This window comes from Amphiura filiformis, chromosome 6 (genome assembly GCF_039555335.1).
Source record: "Amphiura filiformis chromosome 6, Afil_fr2py, whole genome shotgun sequence".
Lineage (NCBI taxonomy): Eukaryota > Metazoa > Echinodermata > Ophiuroidea > Amphilepidida > Amphiuridae > Amphiura > Amphiura filiformis.
This window is the reverse complement of record NC_092633.1, coordinates 27,616,112-27,635,462: the sequence shown is the minus strand read 5'-3', so window position 1 is coordinate 27,635,462 and position 19,351 is coordinate 27,616,112. Positions and strand designations below refer to the sequence as shown.

General features: G+C 36.6%; 1 protein-coding gene across 3 annotated transcripts in view; it reads right to left on the bottom strand.

The window, feature by feature from the left end:
- Nucleotides 1-7,475: 7,475 nt before the first annotated feature.
- The window catches only part of LOC140155207 (serine/threonine-protein kinase PAK 3-like), a 40,474-nt gene continuing 28,598 nt past the window's right edge, over nt 7,476-19,351 (bottom strand). For all 3 annotated transcript variants that reach the window (XM_072177948.1, XM_072177949.1, XM_072177950.1), the window contains 7 exons: nt 19,078-19,190; nt 18,025-18,162; nt 13,692-13,784; nt 12,937-13,036; nt 10,887-11,083; nt 9,976-10,113; nt 7,476-8,968 (listed from right to left, as the gene is read on the bottom strand). In XM_072177948.1, coding sequence (XP_072034049.1) covers nt 8,888-8,968; nt 9,976-10,113; nt 10,887-11,083; nt 12,937-13,036; nt 13,692-13,784; nt 18,025-18,162; nt 19,078-19,190 — 860 coding nt within the window. In that variant the 3' untranslated portion in view covers nt 7,476-8,887. The remainder of the gene's footprint in view (nt 8,969-9,975; nt 10,114-10,886; nt 11,084-12,936; nt 13,037-13,691; nt 13,785-18,024; nt 18,163-19,077; nt 19,191-19,351) is intronic.

The following is a 19,351-nucleotide window of genomic DNA, read 5'->3' as shown; positions in this document are numbered from 1 at the left end:
CCTTAAATAGTCTTGCACAATCCAATGGTTTAATCCATACAAGGTAGGGGTATACATCATACAGACAGTTCCATTATTTATTTAGGGGTGCTAAGTAAGTGTCTTATCATACCTGAACATAGTTTAGGATCTGACATTATAGCATTACATAGCTACACAAATATCTACATGTATATGCATAAGAGTCATTTGCATATTTTAGCAACAGCGAAAGAATACTTTTAGGATTTATTTCATGATTAAATCACTATTACAGTTCTGAACCACAAGCAAAAAATAAATTAATCCTCTTACACAAAAACAGCAAAATAAATTGTTTAGACAGTTCACCAGTTGTTCTTCAGTGAGATCATCATGTTTCAGTAATGCACATTTGTTTTGGCTGAAATATGCTAGAGTTGACAATAACAGCCAAAATAATTTACAGACATAGTATCTACGCAATAACTGCATCATCAAAACACTCCTCCAATATGGAGTCCAGAGAACAAAATATCATCAGACATGATTGAATCCGGTGACTCAATAAGCCCAATCGGCATTGGAAGTTTGCAATGCATTGTGGGACAGTTTTTGCAGTTTTAGGACACTTTGTCCTTTGACCTATCGGGAAAATTGCTGTAATTATTAATAATTTATTTATTATTGTCATAATGTTATCATTAAAAATATTTAAATAATTAATTCATTTAATAATAATGTTTTTAAGGGTTTTTTATTCTAGTAACACGTTTTAAATTATATTTTATACGCACAAAACCCGAATTTTTCTGAATTTTCCAGATAGGTCAAAGGGCAAAGTGTCCTAAAAAAACCGGAAGTTACAATAGCGATTTGGCTTATTGTCTATACATAGATGACACATAGTTACACACCTTCCCACTAGCCACATTTGTGTTTACAGATATGTACGAGTTAATTTTACTCAATGCTTTGGGTCTTTTTATCTTTTCAGTTTCCGTAAGTCTTTTGTTCAGATACGAAAACGCAAGGGATTCAGTAAGTTACTGTAATCTGACTTCATTGTTAACTCTGAAGTACCAATCAGCTTATTTCAATAGAGGTGATTGCTTATGTCAATAAAATCGGGAGAGAACAGATTATGTTAACACCAGTGTTTTTAATGGCCTAGCGCCTCTCGTCTTTAACATTGGTAAATCTATATTAATTTGACAAAATGCATGCCAATCCGAATGACAAAGTCCACTTTTTTCTGTAAAAAACGCGTTGCAAATAAGCCCTAAAATCACAAAGGTCCGCTTATGAGCCTGTCGAACCCCAAAGCACGTGTGCATGGCCACAGTGTCGCCCTTCCATCAATGTCTATCTCCTATTTTGCTTCCTCTTGCCCCCCCCATGATCAGTCTCCCACCTCCCTCCCCAGTCCCTACTCTCTCCTCTCGAGTTCTTCTCTTTCTAGTCTTTCAGTCCCTCCTCTCCTCTCTTTCTTCCTCCTCCTCCCACTCTCACTTGTTCAGTCTCAAGTATTTCCCTCTCCCTCCCTCCCTCTCCGTCCCTTGCGAAATTTATCAGTATGATCCATGACTGAAAATAAGCTCTGCAAAAATAAACATTTAAAATAAACCCGAGCCTTGCATATAGACCCAACCAATTATCAGATTAGCTTGCCAGTGATACGAATGAATAGAATACATTATCTTTGCTCCAATGCAATTCTTTTGTTGTATTTCAATATAAAACATGATTACCAAATCACCACTTGTACGCGCCTCATTGGGAGATATTTGACTATTTTAGACGCTCGTTTCATCGCCAATATGAAAAACTTTTGCTTATAACTTGGCAAATGGTTAGTATATATTTCAATGCAAGACAATTTTTACGAGCCACTTACGTCTAGGCGTAAGTGCATATACACCAAACACAAGTCAATTGAAGCCGTACAATTGACCGCGAATTTAGGACCGTAAAAGTTAGACTCTTCTTTTGTCTAGATTAGCACCCAACCGCACATCTCAAGGTTTTATGTAAAAAATCTATATAACTTACCAAAACGAAAACTGAAATTCACGAGCTTCAAATTTTCAGTAACTAACAAAAGGCTAGAATAAAAGATTGGCCACACCTGGGAGACTACCACTTCAGAATAACAATGACTTACAAAAAATATTACGGTTACGGAAACAGAAACTGAAAAGATAAAACGACGGTTTGTATCTGGTGGACTGACTGACTGACCGACCATTGAGAAATCACTGTTGTAGTGTAAAATCAAACTCAATCGTGGCTAGGTCAACTAGTTGACACTATCTGTGTTTGGAACCATGATCAAAATGGGTTGCTAACAGGTGTGCAAACCAATCATGAACCAGTACCTAAGGTATGATGTATTCACTACAGCAATGAATGGTGCATTGCTAATCCAAATCATCTGGAACCAAATTCATTTTGAATTAAAAATGTGTTCATTTTAACTCTGTCTTCAAGCATTACAGTTTGCAGGTCATGTTAGGTCACACTGATCGCATTGTTAGTCACACTCAATCAGAAGTTTGATTTTTCATCAAATTTCCTTGTATGGCCTTGGAATCATTTGTGTCAAACTCAAATGTAAATCTAAAACTTGTAATTTTACTTTGTACATGTGACAAAATATATACACATATTTTGATTCACATGAAATGCATAGAAAATTGAAGACTGTCAGAAAGTGAAATATCTCAGCGAGTTTGTATAACATGCGTGGCTTGCTCAATACAAGTTGCTAAAATATGCAAAACCTAATTGCAGTACAGTAATATCTACCATGTGTGCTCTCAGCAAACTAGAATCAATATGTGATCAATTTTTATGACAATGTTTTGGTAAATTATTCCAATCACATAATTACTTTCATATTGGCCCAACAAAAATATTTTAAAATGTTTTAAATTTGGGCAAAATTGGCATATCTTCATAATATCACAGTATTTTGCACCAAGTTTACTCTGCAGAAAGGACTTTAGACTTTACTTTGGTTCATCTCAAATTCGGTAGCAACATTGATGCTTTTTTTGTGGTTGTGCTGCAAAAGCATGCCTACAAACCGACCATGTGCATGTACACTCTGTGCAATTATGTAGCGAAATACACACCTACGTTATTTCAAAACTTGAAGTGAACCATAGTTTGGTAACTTTTTCACTTATGTTGTCAGAAATCAAGTCTTCTTCCAGGAATTGTGGCTATTTGAGTTACATGGTGCAATAACTTTGAACTACGTAACTATGCTTGCATTGAATCACATAGTTGTTGAACTACGTAACTATGCTTGCATTGAATCACATAGTTGTGGTATATATATTGGCATGAAACTAGGGAGAGCTGAGCTGTCTTTTGTAAAATATTGCACTGTAAGCAGACATGGTGTTATTCTAAATATATGACCCACTCCCGCATCATTTTGACATGCCACAAAGTTCACTTATTCCCCTAATAATGCTAATCTGTACACAATATGATCTAAATGTACATACAACAGTTTCTTGTACATAATTTGTATAATATGATAAACAGTATAAACACTGTTGTTTTTGATAATGCAACATATAAATATTGTTTATAATCAATGATATTATAAACCATATAAGGCATCCTTAATCTTAGACAAGTGTAATACAAAAAAGAGGGGAACTGGTAACTTCCATATCATTTACAGAGCCATCACATACTCACTTATGTCCACATTGTGTGATAGTCTTTTTCACAAAACTGTTCAAGTTGGTTTTCCTGGCATGTTAATCTTTATGACAACTTGTCGGCAGATTGCAACACTGTCGTAAGTGCAGTAGAATGTAATAGCTGCCTTTTGTAAAATACCTATTGTTTGCAGCACAATCCCCTCATCATGCGCATGGTAAAGTGTTGATGTTCTGTTTACTTTCCTGATGGCCAATAAGCTAACCCCAAGATATCACCTTTACATGTAGTTGGTTTTTTTCTAGTGTTATTGGTGAAAAGTAAGTACATTTATCGAAATGTTGCAAATGGCAGCTATTAGATTCTACTGCACTCTGCCGACAAACTGATTTGTGTGTACATCGAATTCATGCACTCTCTGTTAAATCAACTACATGGTAAAGGTAAATGCGATTCAGATATGGCATGACCAACTTAACTGATTGTAATTCAAAATTGTCAATGCAGTTTTTTCTGGCAGATGAAATCAGTTCTCTTGAAGTTTATGTAAAAAGTATGGTTTCTCCGAGTTGCTGTAGATAACATTCCAGTAACAAATATGATTTATAGTATCCATATTATATTACAAGAGTACAGTATTCTTTTATTGTAATCATGTTTCTAATGTGCCAAGTACACCCATCTTCATCTAATTTGGGACATATTTGGTTTTTTAACCTTTAATAGCAAAATAAATGTAGGATTTAACTACAACTTCTTGAGCTAAAAATACATTAAGTTTTTGTTTCACTGTAAATGGTTTGGTGTGGGGTTTCGGCACTTGTATAATACAATATCCAGTGCTACGGTTTATTTAGGAGTTGCTTCACATGTTCAAATTTTTATTTGTTAGGCACAGTTTATTCTAACAAAATGCCAATTCTTTCAGGACTCTTAGCTGACTGATTCCAACAATACATATAATTATTCATATACATTTAAACACTGACAGTAACTTCTCCATGATCATATAGACTTTTTGAAAGCCTTCATGATAATGATTTATATATTGCTTTGTATACATTGGCTTGAAATATAAAGTGTGTCCCCATATCTAAAGCTTATTGATATATTTAAGTTAAGCATTACCAGGTCGTCCAAACATGATAATGTTATAGGCTCTGTGCCCTTAAGTTTGTGATGACGTTAAGTATCGTTTTACAATACCAACCTATACTTTTAAAGAGTTCACTTTTAATAAGTGGTGGGACTTAAAGACAAATGCATGAACAAAGCAAATTATGTTCACCTAATGTTACTTGAGCTGTGAAGGGAACCCAAATCTTTTGCCGAGTCAGTTCCTTGACACAGCAAATTGCCAAAATTTTCACCAACTGGGATACTTTCATTGACTTTGATTAACCAGGCCCATATGACACTGTAACAGCTAAATATCATACTTGGAATCACTGTTTCCGAGTCCAAACTTAACTCACATTGGGCTATATTCCAGTTGAAATCCACACTACCCCTGTGGAAGATTTTGGAAATATCTTCCACAGGGGGAGTATGTTTTTCAAATGTAATTGGTCAGAGTTAATCATTTTGAAGCCCATACTCCCCCTGTATTATGGCTTTACCTATTACCCAATTGTCCATTCTATTTGAAACATCTACTCCCTCTGTAGAAGACTTTAGCCAAATCTTACACAGAGTTGGTGTGAATCTTAAATGGAACAGCCCAATAATTAATATTTTACACACAAATTGTGGACTAACAGGATTGAATATTTTCATCAAACAGATATGACGTGTACTTGTCAACCAACATCTAAAGATACATGGTACACAAGGGGGTGGGAACGTATAGCAAAATTTACACTATTTGGTGTAGGTACCATGTATATTGATGCTGGCTGTACAATTGATCAGCCTCACATTTACCCATCCATTTGACCTCAAAGTGACACATACTTATTGGAAGCACATAAATAAGGAAGAAATGATACATACTATACACATCACAAACAAAAAGAAAAAAAAATACAATAATTATATTATACATCTCTACATTGAAAGTCTGCTTGTTGGCTCTTTTCACACACAATCCCCAGTAAGGTAATCTGGTAAAGAACTTGGGAGCGAAAATGGGTAATTACATCTGTGCTATGACTTTACCAAAGTTGGCTTTGATAGTAAGGGACAGATGGATGGAGTAGTAGCTATGTCCCATATACATAATAACCATCTACAATTTTTGTTACTCTCCTATAGGCAAAATAACTAATTCTCAATCATGAGAGGATGTACCTTCTGCATCAGCATACTTTTCATAGAATAACACGAAATACATGACCGAACCTTGACCTTGCCTAGCAACGACTCTGTAATTGGTCAACTCTCAAAAGCTGTGTTTGCGCCGTAAGCAAATACCTGTGCATACCCAAGTTGGCTCTCATGATCGAGAATTAGATATTTTGCCTATAGTAGTTTGAATGGAAAAAATATAGATGAAAAGTGTTTCACAAAACCTTATATTTCCTATATATTTCAGTGAGACTTTGATGTTTAGAACCAAATACATTGTTCTGCAAACAAAATTACTTTGACCTCTCTTGAAAGTTGATTTAATTGATCTGCTTCCATGATGAGGTCTGCAGTACTTGGATATTCACTATGTGTGTCTGACACAAGCTTCTATGGATGTCAATCAAATACAACAAAGCAGTTTTCATAGGTGGGTTATCCCAGTATCAACCATACAAACCACACAAATAGATCAAGAAGAAGGTAGACTCTCTATGTACTACCACCACAGAATTAAAACCAGAGAACCAGGACTCGACCGCCATCTTGATACAGGCATGGAGCAAAAATTGGGGGTATTCGGTTTCCCTCGGAATGCGCTCGAGGCATTCGTTGTCATGCAAGCGCGACATAGATGATGGGCGCATTTGAGAGACGCACTTGATGCGACCTGCACTGAGGCCCAAGGCGCTTCAGATGAGGCGCATAATTGTTTTCGTTCGTCTCCAGCGCACCGTCGGCAAGGACCCGAATACCCCAATTTTCTCCCCATAGCTGACGGCGCGATTGTACGTGGCGGTATAGGGAGTCCCGGTTCTCCTTCTCTAATTCTGTGACTACCACATATAATGGCACTGACGGCCACAAAGGAAAATTTTGGGGTATTTGGGTCTTTGCCGACAGCAGGCAGAAACAGATTAACACAACTCGGCATCTAATCTTACATGCATTTGTATTGTTCCTTTGCCTCAATCAATGCAGTGATTCAAATTACAACTGCACTCACAATCAGCGAGCGGCTCCAAAAGTACTCCAAGCAAAAAGCGAATACCCCAAAATGTTCCTTCATGTCTGAACATAAAAGAATTCTTGTCGTCTACTTTATCTATATCTGTGGTGTAAACACATATTATTCATCATCTTTGTCCTGGATGAATTTGTGTCGATAAATGCATCTTATAACATCCAAACACATCTCACAATTCCACAATGACCTTATTACATTTCAACACTACTATTGACCGTTTAAAAGGCATTATTACAGCTGATAATGCATGTTCCCAAGGCCCCCATAACTGTCACTCCGACAAGTCTTATTTAGTAACATGCTGCGATGAAAAGGCCTCCCTTGGCTCTACGAGTTGACAATAACTTAAATATACCAAAACACTATCACACTTGACTTAATGCAAACCATAAAAAAGGAGACCACCTGTACACAAATTCCTCCTCATATAAAACATATTACATGATTCGTTGTATTCTGAATGGGCAAGTACATGGCCACAATTTGGCACATTAACCATCAACTACAGGGTGTATCAAAATGATTGGTACCCATCAGTTTTCAGTGATTATGGACAACACTACCACAACAAAATGCAACATATGAGCTACCCTTATATATAGATGAATGCTATGAAAGGTCATAAAACTGTAAATCAAGAGGCATTTCAAGAGGATCTAATATTGCATATTGACGAACAGGCTTGTCAATAAACACCAAAAACTGATGGGCACCAAACATTTTGATAAAGCCTATATAAACCTGTGAGCTAGACCATCTAGAAATGGTTCAGCATGAATTCAGTAATCTATGTAGCCACACTCTGGCCACTTTCATTTCCCCTGTTATCCCATGATATTGCCAGTTTCCACATGCTTTTTTTACCTTCATGTACGAAGAGTCTGTGGGAAAATACACATCATTGTTGGGCAGGAAAAACCTCCTATGTGTCATTGGCCCCTGAACATGTTTAAAGCAAAACCCATGTAACATGTTAGTAGTTTTGTTTTAAACATGTTCAGGGGCCAAAAGCACATAGGTTTTTCCTGCCCAGCTACGGCATGGTACAATAGGTTGTATAAATTTCATAGAGTTGAATTTCTATGTCATCGCTGAGCGATGAGTAATTGGCTTCTAGCCTATGAGGTAGCCCGCTTTTTGTTGCATTGCGAAAAGCGGGCAACCTCATAGGTCAAATATCAATCGCTGGTCACTCAGCGATGGAGTATAAATTCAGCTTTAAAGTTCAGATTTTGTCAGGACAGCAACATACCAGACAACAGAGAAATGAAGACCTGTGACTCGTAAAAAATCAACTCCTCAAGCTAGATGATCTCACACAGGTTTCTATAGGCTTGCCATATCTCCAGTCACATACCTCCTACAAAAAATACACTATCACAAGAGATTGTAGACTTATAGCTGAAACCATAAATGGTTCTGATTTTGTAAGACTTATAAATGTGTGAGCACATAAATTACATGAGACTTTGGCTCACAGCATGCAGATTTTCAAATTGGCAGTCCAGTCCCATAATAGGTGTTATTCTGAAGGCCCAATGAACTGATATAATCATTATTCTACAGGCTCAAATCGAAACAAATGAAATTTGGAATAGTGAAAATTCTGTGTAAGTAACCATAACGAGTTTGTTTGGAATATTCAGCCCTTAAAACAATCAACCTTCAGAATATCAAGTATTTTGGAATAGCAGCAGCCATTTTACTATCTCTTATCCTTGACCCATAAATATCAGTTTCCACATTTATGGAAATTATAAGAGAGCTCAATGTTGACCATCGATGGCAACACCAAAAGTTTTGTTGCCATAGTTACACGTGTTTTGGAAGAAAACATTGACAGGTCAACAATGGAAGAAGAATGTTTGGCTGATAAGATTTCTATAAATATACACATGGATGGTTCCATACGGGCAAAGTGGGCGGGGTCAATCATTAGTGCTTCTGTGCGTCCTTCGCTGCCATAATGAGGGGCACTAGACTTTGAAGTGGTTTGGCCAGTTTCAGGAAAGGATGCTGCAGAAAAACACAAAACAGAAAATAAAATTTTTTAGTATCTTGCTGGAAAAGAAAAAGTACATATTTATACAGCACAATTGTATTGAGATCATTGCTCAGAAAGTCACTGACCATAATGGTCAATAAATCATTAGGATCATCTTAAGATGCAGCTGTGTAGAGGCACATAACCCTATTCAGCCTACACATCTAAAATAACCTTACCACCCAAGATCAGCTCAAGGTTTCATAGAGGAAAATCAGGACAATATGTGAGCAAACTGTCATATCTGATGGGCTCATAAACATATTGTTACACATTCAAGCACCATAGTGGAGTGCTTCGCCTCTTAATTGACTCACAACTTATAATAGTGCTCACTCTAAACATTAAACATTTCCTATACCTTACAGCTGTGCCACTTAAAAATATAATTTGAAGTGCCCAAGTCTGAACTAATCATACAATGTACTTGTCTAACAATACAACACATATATTGGACTAGCACCTTAATAGTGTATAGCAATTTGTCAGAATGACAGGTACTAGATGAGTGTACACTGAAGTTTCATATTTACAAGCATTTTTCACAGTGTTTTATCTGTAGCAAATGGCAAAATCCCAGGGAGATAGGGTTGTATCTACTCTCTGAAGAGGGGCCTGGCTCGTGTAATCATCACCCCAGTGTTGCACCTTATGCACATGCAAACAAGTGCACTTTCCTTTGCAGTAAACAACACTTTTTCACAAAGCATATTTTTGTAATTAGTCACAAATCAACTAAAAATTGCCTCACAATGCCTCTGGTAGTCAAATAAATATTCCTGGGGTCTGCCAGCCCCGCACTGTTAAGATGCTCCACTTGTAAACCAACATCCAACCCCGAAAAGCCCAAAAGAAATCTATGTTACTGATCCTGATGTAGCCACTGATGCTGGGCCCCATGGAAGAACAAGAGGGATACTTAAATTTCCTTCTGAATATGGACCAGGGTAAAGAAGAAAGAAACACACAAGCCACTTACCACAAGCAGTTCTCTGCTTCCTGCTCTTTTATCGACCTCAGTCTCCAAACACTTGGATAAGAAATCTTTGAACACTGGAGACAATCTCTCTGGATTCTGAATCTCTGGTGTGCCATTGGTTGCAATTAAGTACAAAGCCTGAAATTACAACAACAAATAAACTCAATTAAAAGATACTTTGTCATTTAACGCCAAACCTTAAATGGCTAGTGTCCCAAAGTGATTAGTTTCCAATGACATACCGTAGAATTCCGTCTACAAACATATATGCCTTTAAACAAGGGTTTTTTTTGATGAAAGAGAAGAAAGGCAAATACCCTCCACAAAAACATAACAGTAGATATGTATTTATTAAGCAGTCTGTATCAATATAGTTGTTCACTTTCCATAAAATGTTTTTGAGGCAAGTGTCTGCCTTTTGTCTTTTTTGTCATAAAACAACCCTCGTTTATAGGCATATATGCCTGCAGAGGGAATCGGTAGTTCTATCACAGCCTTCATAAGCTCAAAAGATGGCCTCACATTGTGAAGCATGAGGTTAAGTAACCAACAAATTCAGTGCTTATTCTAAGTGTGTACACACATATTGAGGTTAACAACTGTGTCTTTATAGCTAACTAGTTTGAGTCTAGCTATGTGTTAGTTTTCCATGGCATTTTGAATATTATGTTGATCTACATTATGTTGATTTCAAAGCTGTCATTGGTGGGTGCACCAAGTTTACGTCAATGTAGAGCATATCAACATTATTCAAATCACAATAAATTACTCTTCACTCCACAGGATCCATTTTTGCTATCAACTGAACTGATCTGATACTGCGATTGCGTCGAAAACATCATGATCTGTATTGCTACATATTCGATTATTAGTTCCTCTCATTAAGTACCTGTTGGCCAACTTGTACCTACCCTAAGTGGATTTTCATTCAAGTACGGTGGTTCTCCTTCTATCATCTCTATTGCCATGATTCCCAGACTCCAGATATCAACCTTTGGCCCATACTGTTTCCTCGTCACCACCTCAGGTGCCATCCAATATGGCGTACCAACCATTGTTGTTCTTTTACTCTGCTCAGGTGTGATCTGGGCACAGAATCCAAAATCAGCTGTATACAGAAAAGTACAAAAAGCAGAAAATTTGTTAAATTTTGTACGTTATAATTACTGTATCCGTTCCAATAAGCGCCCATGCCCCAATAAGTGCCCACCCAGTGTATTTTCAATTTGCTAAATGGTACCATTAATGTTGAAGTGACAGATAGATGTTGATACAGTGAAATAGCAGGAATAATACATGTCCTGTGTAAAGTTGCAATACATTTTCTGCATCAAAAAGCTACTAGAACATCTCGGGACCCTTTTATAACGTATGTGAATTTATCTCTAATAAACGTCCCTTACAATGATTAGGTAAACCAGGTAAAAAATAAGCGCCCACCCAAAATGACTTGGGCGCTTATTGGAATGAATACGGTACTTGTGACATGCACCATGACAATGGTTTATGTGGTAATTTTTTTCACATCGATATAAGGCAACTGAAACAATGTAGGCCATATTTTAAAATAAAAATTGTGGAGCACAAACTTCACTGTTTTGTTTGCAAATTGTGGCGATATAAGTTATTTCCTCATTTTATTTATTCTAACAAGTATGCTTGAAAATGTGAATGTTAGTAAACTACTTTTGAACAGGGGTACTACGGACTTTAATAGCAATCTTCGTTTAGAGGCCAAGAACAAAAACTGCTATTTGTTTTATGAGCATAACGTGTTGGCTAAAAATGAATGAGCAAACTTTTGAAACGTTCAAGCTTAACCCTAACCCAACTAGGACTCACTAAAGCTCACTATTAAAACCACTCTGCGTGCATGCATTCCACAGGACTTGATGACGCAATCAGACCAAGTCATATATACCCAGGGAATCGCTTGGCCAACGTCACCTGTGTAGCTACATGCTGGGGATCTTCTGCGTGGCATGCGAGGGATCCCGAGGTTCAATCCAGGGGTGCCAAGTGACTTTCTTCTTCATCTTCTCTCCTTTTTCGCTCCTTCTTTCCCTTCCGATAGCCAAAAAACCACGAGTAGGGTTAGGGTTAGAGATGCAAATTATAGTTAGATTTCAGGTGCTTGCCAACAAATGCTGGAGGTATCTGCCTTCCACAAGCAACAGACCAAGATGGAGTATTGGCCATAGCATTACGTATGGTGCAATTTTGAGAGGTAATCTTTTGTATAATATCTAATTGACATATTAGATCTGTGCAAGAACAGTTGTTGGACACCCCTCATGGAAAATGTTGGTAATTCCTAAAATCCTTTGGAAATTCAACCCAAACTATGTTACCAATGCCAGTCTGCAATCTGCTTATAACGGGGCAAGTTTTTCTATATACTGTTACATGCATGTTAAATGCTCTGTATGTCTCAAAACTGCATCAAGCAATACAGGTGCAAAGCCTCTCTATGCATGCTAAAGGACATTCACAACAGAAACAAGAATGCACACTTGGTGCTGATCATGTACAGTCCCACCTTCCTTTTCCGAACTTCTTTTATACGAAAATCTGTTTTTATTAGGATATGTGATCTTCATAGAAAAACATGTTTTTGATGCTTTGTTTTGATGCACTGAATCATTTACAAAGATATAACTATGTGGAATAATGCAGCCAAGTCCCACCTTTCAGTGTTATTACTCCATTTTTAGTAAAATTTTGCTATCTCAATGCTAACACTTCTTTCAGTGTTATAACCCCCATTTTGAGTAATTGTTTGCTGTCTCAGTGTTAGCACAAGCACTCCACGCATTCCAAGCAAAATTACATAATATTTCACTTATCCAGATTTCTCACATATCCAGATAATGCTTGGTACCCTCATGGCTGGATAAGAGAGGTTGGGCTGTAGTTTCAAAGTATTTTGGGACATACCAAAATGGTAATTCATGTACTTACTGAGTTTCACACCACCATCCATGCCAAGAAGAATATTATCACTCTTAATATCACGATGTATAACATGGTTACAATGCAAGAAATCTAAAGCTTGTAGGCACTGAAAATCAGAACACAAAACATAACAGATGCTCAAGTGGTCAGCAAGTATAATAAAGCTTACGACATATCACAGACCTTAGTATTTTTGCTATAATTTACAGCGTCCACCTAATTTATGTCCTGAACACTGGTTGCAGATTTTACACATTTATACAAAGTTGCATTTTCATTTTTGCAGCCTATAATTTTCACGAAATTGAAACACTTTCTGAAAGGCATATAATAAAAAGAAATATTTGAGAGCATGAAAATTGCATGAATCCATGTCACTCGCAAACATTTTTCATTCACATTAACATTTCACGCTTACAGTATGCATCACATTCAGCTCCACTTCATTCCCTTTGCATTACTCTACATAAGCTTGCAAACAAAATTATGTCCTTGATAGTGCTCTACTACAGTTGCTTAGGTATCCATTTCACTTGGCAAGTGTAATTACATGGTATGCAATCATCTTGCAAGGTAATCTGACATGATCTAGCTTGGGGAAATGCCTCATAACAGGGATGAAAGTCCACTTTTGACAATAAGCCTGAAAAACAGTGTGAACTTTATCAGAATTGCCCTAAAAGGAGCTGAAAATAAAAGAAAGCCTGAACGCTTACATCCCTGCTCATAAGAATAAGAGACTGAGGTATTGCTGTACTTACCTCTCTGCATACAGCAGCAATCTGTCCTTCATCCATACAAGTCTCTGTTACTACATCAGTTAATGAACCACCAGCCAAGAATTCCATTACAACCTGCAGGCATATACAAAATGTACACATGAGTCAGTCTAGTCCATACCAATAAGGGATGCATGAGACCAGTAAACCAATTGACTGGCATAGGCAATATACCTCTTGGATTTTGCTCAGATGTGGTACAAAGGTGCACTCATACAGCGGAAACATGACATGTGCCTCAGGGGATCGACGCTAAGTCAGGTACCGCGTGAGCAAACTCGAAAATAGCGCAAACAGTGTGAGCATACACAAAAGAAACTTCGCGCGTAAGATAAGCGATGTCGCCAGGTCTGTACGCTTATAATTGACCTGAGCATCGCACTATTGCATGGTAAAAACTTTGACACCAATCATAGCCGCTCACATGGCTAGTAAATCTTGAAAATGATACAGGATGTGCAGATATGTGAGAAAAACTCACTAACATCATTTTGGGTGATTGAAAAACCCCATAGACTTTGTATACAGAATGAAGTTCATCAAATCAGTTGTAACCAATGGCAAACTTGTGAAAACACCCAACTTATTATGAAAGCCTATCCACTTATTCATAATGAATTTGGCTAATTCCAATTACATATAAGTTGGGACATGTGTAAACATTACAAATATGCACAAACATAAAACAGGTTTGTAAAAATTCAACCAAATTCATTTTAAAAGATTGTAAATAATGGCTCTGTTTTTGGGTGTAAATTCAAGGGCGTATTAATAGATGTTCTTGGTTCACAGCAGTACGCAATCATATTTCAAATGACAATATGTGGGCGGGGCAAACACACAACCTTCTATCATTTATTCTCTAACTCTACGACTTTTATTTATAGTCTGTGGGACACTTGATTATGGCTATGCATTTCGACCCACCACATATGAAATGCTTGTATTACAAGTAAAGTCACAAGTTTTTGTGCCTTTAGGTTTGAAATAAATCTGAAATAAACCACAGAAAAGTTTTAAAATATCACAGTACACCTAGCAATTAGCAAACAAATCTAAGATAGTTGGCATAGCAACCTAGTGATGTCACGCCACCATTTGCGTCTCTTTCTAATAGCATCATTCAATTCAGTTGATCTATTGATCAATTCTAAATAATAAAGCACAAAGTTTAATCAACTCGTGCTGCGATCCCATCGGTTATTAGAGGGAAACTCCTTATTTCCTTTGTTTGCAGTTAAGATTAGGTTACCGTGGAAACACAGCAATTGAACATCCCACCAGTCAAGAAGAGAGAAAACTGTAGAATCTATTTTCTTTTTACAGGCTGATAAGTACTGCTGATGTTTACCACACCCCAACTTTTTTTAACCAAGTTTCTTAATCATTTCAGGTTTTCAACATGGAGATCTTAACTACTAAACATGCCATGCATGTAATCATGCTTGCAAAGCCTATATTGCATGAAAATCTTAAATAGAGCAGATAGACCAATGTGTTGTTGCACAACTAAAAACTTCCTTGTAGCACTGTCTTTCTGTCTTATTTAATATGCGAAACTCCTTTGCAAGCAATGAAGTTGCTATTTTAAGAAATACTTTTGCTTCAAAATTCAAAATAATGATAATGTTCTTTTTAAATTTAATTTAAGGTCATGTTTTTTATGTTGGGCACCAGTTGCGTAGCATGTGTATTTTTCAAACAAATCACATGCTTTTGGTACTATAACTTCAAAAGTTTACATTAGAACCCAATAAAAGTATATATTCTGAGAGCATATACTTGGACGATTTCAGAAACAATACAATGGGAGTCATTATACAGGGTGACCCATATAATATACAGTGTGTAACAAGTAAAATAAGGATGAAAATATTAATTCAGTTAGGGGTGTCACCCCTCGACGTACATTGATAATGTAAAGTTTTGACACATGTTTAATATAGTTAACTTAATTGCCCACCCAGCCATATGGAACTTTTAGCGGTCAAGTACTTCAATTATGTAAATACAGGGTGGTCAAAAATCTATCAATATTTATATAAATTTCTTCAAAACACCCCTTATCTGGCACTGGAGATGCAAATTTTCATGATTGAGGCATGTAACTAGATGTAAAATAAGCTCAACAATCCAGTTTTGAAAGTTAAAAGAGAATTCGACAAAGCGTTTTCATAAAAATGGACTTTTTGGATCAAAAGTGAGCATGAGGGCGCTCTTTCAGATTTGTCGCAAACTTTCTTTGTTTTACTAGTTTTTAGTTTACTGAAGTAAAGAGGATCACAACCAAGGTCTGCTTACGAAATTTGAGTCTTTTATCATGTTTCGTTTGTCCATAGCACCCTTTTGAATGTTGCCTACATTTAATCCCTATTCAAATACACAGAGGGCAACAAACTTTATTAATGTAGCAACAAGTAATTAGTAATTTTGAATTGTCTAATTAACACATACTGAGGCAATGAATGCTAAATATGATATCACTTGGCTGAAATCAAGTACAGATAAGTAGAAATCCATCAATAATGTTTATTGAAGATCATGTGGCGGAGGATCACCATTGTACAGCATTGTGATCCTCCGCCACATAAGCCACCCCTGACTAATTAGACTTAACGAGTTACAGTAATTAGTACAAATTTTTGTTTCAGAAATTGAAAGACCAATGTCTAAGGAAAAAAATAGTATGTAAACACGTCTTGATGAGTAAGAATGCAACAAAGCCACCCTTTTTAGATGCCCAGTATACAAAACATGACCTTAATGACTATCAAACTTGCTTCAAAAATGAAAACCTAAAAATATGTTCTTTTTAAACTCCATTTAACTATCTTTTTTAAGTATTGGAGCTGGTGTCTGGCTCATGAGCTGCTCTTTGTATCGTCGTTGGGCAGGAAAAACCTGTGATGTGTCTTTGGCCCCTGAACATGTTTAAAGCAAAACTTCGTACGTTTATCCGTTGGCAATTTTGTTCTAAACATGTTCAGGGGCCACAAGCACATAGGTTTTCCTGCCAACGATGATATATAGGTCACAAATGTTTCACCTTTCCCCCCAGTTCAGTCACAAATTGCAAATCACTGAATGTACCTAAATTTCTAGCATTCTGAATCATATTTCCTTACACTACAAACACATAGTACAATCCTAGCGAAGCAAACACAGGGAACCTGTTCTCAACTTGGCGTGTCCAATAACGTGTCAAGTTTATTTTGCCTGGTTAACTTTGATCCTCTCCAGGGACCACCACAAGCATTACTCGTATCTCTACAGCCCAAATGCACTATGACGCAGTACTAACAAGACTGATTAATATCACGGCTAGTATCATTCCACTTTAGATGCTAACAAGCTTACACAAGCAAGTAATAAATCCAACATAATCCTAGGAAGCTATGTATAGCACCCAATGTCTAAATAAAGAAAACACTATGGTGAGTAAAGATTGGCTATATTGCCTTACGAGCTGAAATGACGCAAAGCTAGGTTTGTATAAGATGACACCTAGATTACTGCTAGGGCACAACCGAGAGGTCACAACCACTTTGATGGGAGTTACAGTGTTGCTTTTGAAATCTAGATTTGAGTCACCATGCATGCCGGTATGAAAGCAGAAATACAATGAAATACATTGAAAATGAATAAGAAATTATTCTTTATGTTTGAAACTTTGGAAAGCTCCTCATGATGGTAAACAATGGCCATTTTCACAACCTACCGGTAGCAACATGTTTTTCGATGGCCTGGCCAACAAAAGCGTGCGTATGTACCATGGCATCACATGGGATGGACGCATGCATGTGCAGTGCTTTTGCTTTGTAAGATTTTGTAGAGTTAAGGTTAAGCATACCTCAATGAATGGAAAATGGCTTAATGAATGGAAATACAGGGGTATTAACCCAATGCTAAAAGGAAAGGAAAGATGGAACAAAACAGGACAGAAGATGAACAAAGAAGTTGCTCTAAAGTGTCTCAGCAGATACTTCCGAAACCTACCAAATATACAGTTGCTAAATGCATTGACGAATGATATCAACTGTGATATATTGAAAACCATACATAAGGTTCAAACAAAATGATAAACAACGGCTTCATATTAAAGAAGAACATACTTTTGCTGAAACTGATTTTTCATGCATGAGATAATAACAGGAAATTCCAATAACATTTTGATGATGACGGCATCATATTAGGGCTAATAATTAAAATGATTTAGAGTACCTTTCTCTTGGTGTAAAAACCTATGGTGAGATGTTAGAAATGTTGATAATGTTTAAACAGCATTGCAAAAACAAAGTGTGAAGAAAGAACTTACCCATAATTCATCTGTAACTAGATAGCTGTCCACAAAGTTGACAATATTTGGGTTCTTATTCTCTCGCATGACAAGGATTTCGTTGATGATAAGCTCCTTCTTGGGTTGTTGCTGAAGATTCATCTGTTTTATGGCAACCTAGTAGCAGGGAGGAAGAAAGATATTCCATTTTAAAAAGAAATATCCAAATGATTACCATCATATTTCCCATCTCTCCTAATAGAGTGCAAATGTTAGTAGAATATGTATGTATTCCCTTCTATATGCTTGGCACAAAATCAGTAAAATTTGTGCATAATTTAAAAACGTTTAAAAATTTAAATTTTTGAGGAGCTCAATTGCACCAGAGCTCCTACAGCTCTCCTTAACAACATTTCAGGTGTATGATTTACAGAGCTCCTTACTACTTGAATCCCTATGTTTTAATACAGATATTAAAAGATTGAGCTCTTTGTTGAGCACCTTAGTAAACTCAGGATAGTGATTAATAGAGCTCCTGCAATTGTCAAAAATGAAGGCCTGCTCCTTATTTAAGCTGATTTAAAATGTGAAACATAGACTAATAAGTTACACATTAAATGTAACAACATTTGACCTTCACCAGAAAATATAGTCGTTTGATGCAGAAATCTTTGTAAAAAATGCAATTTTATTTTCTGCATCAATTTCATAAATGGCTGTATTTTCTGGTGAAGGACAAAATGTTAGACACAAAAGTACCACACATATAATGTGTAATATATCAGTCTACACTTCACACTTTAAATCAACTTAAGGGTCCTGACAGGTTTTTAGTTATGCTCCAAAATCGTGTATATTGTTGCCCACTTAAGAAAATCATATATTGAGTTCTATTGATGAATTTTGTAGAACTCACGTCAGTATTCATGTAAAGTTGGTCATTACAGTCTTGGGTGTAATAAATTATGGAACAGCTTAGCTACATGCAGGGAGTAGTACACATGAAAGATTCTGTCTGTCTGGTACACATATGTTAGCTTATTTTCATTGCTTTTTAAAATTAAAGGAATCGGCCCTACATTCGAGGCTTACCTCTTGGCCTGTTGCCACTTCAATTGCTGTGTAGACGACGCCTGATGCTCCTTGACCAATCTTCTCAAATCTTGTATATTTATTGTTGAAATCACCAACACTTACTATTGATCCTATCAAAGACAAAAAAGACATGATACTTAGCAGACGTTCATTTCTATCATGATGAGTGATTCTGCAAAATATCTGATGAGACACAATCTGATCCAATCGAAGCCATTTTGTAAATCCATCTATAATCATCATCAACTTGATCAGTAACCAAGCATGCTAT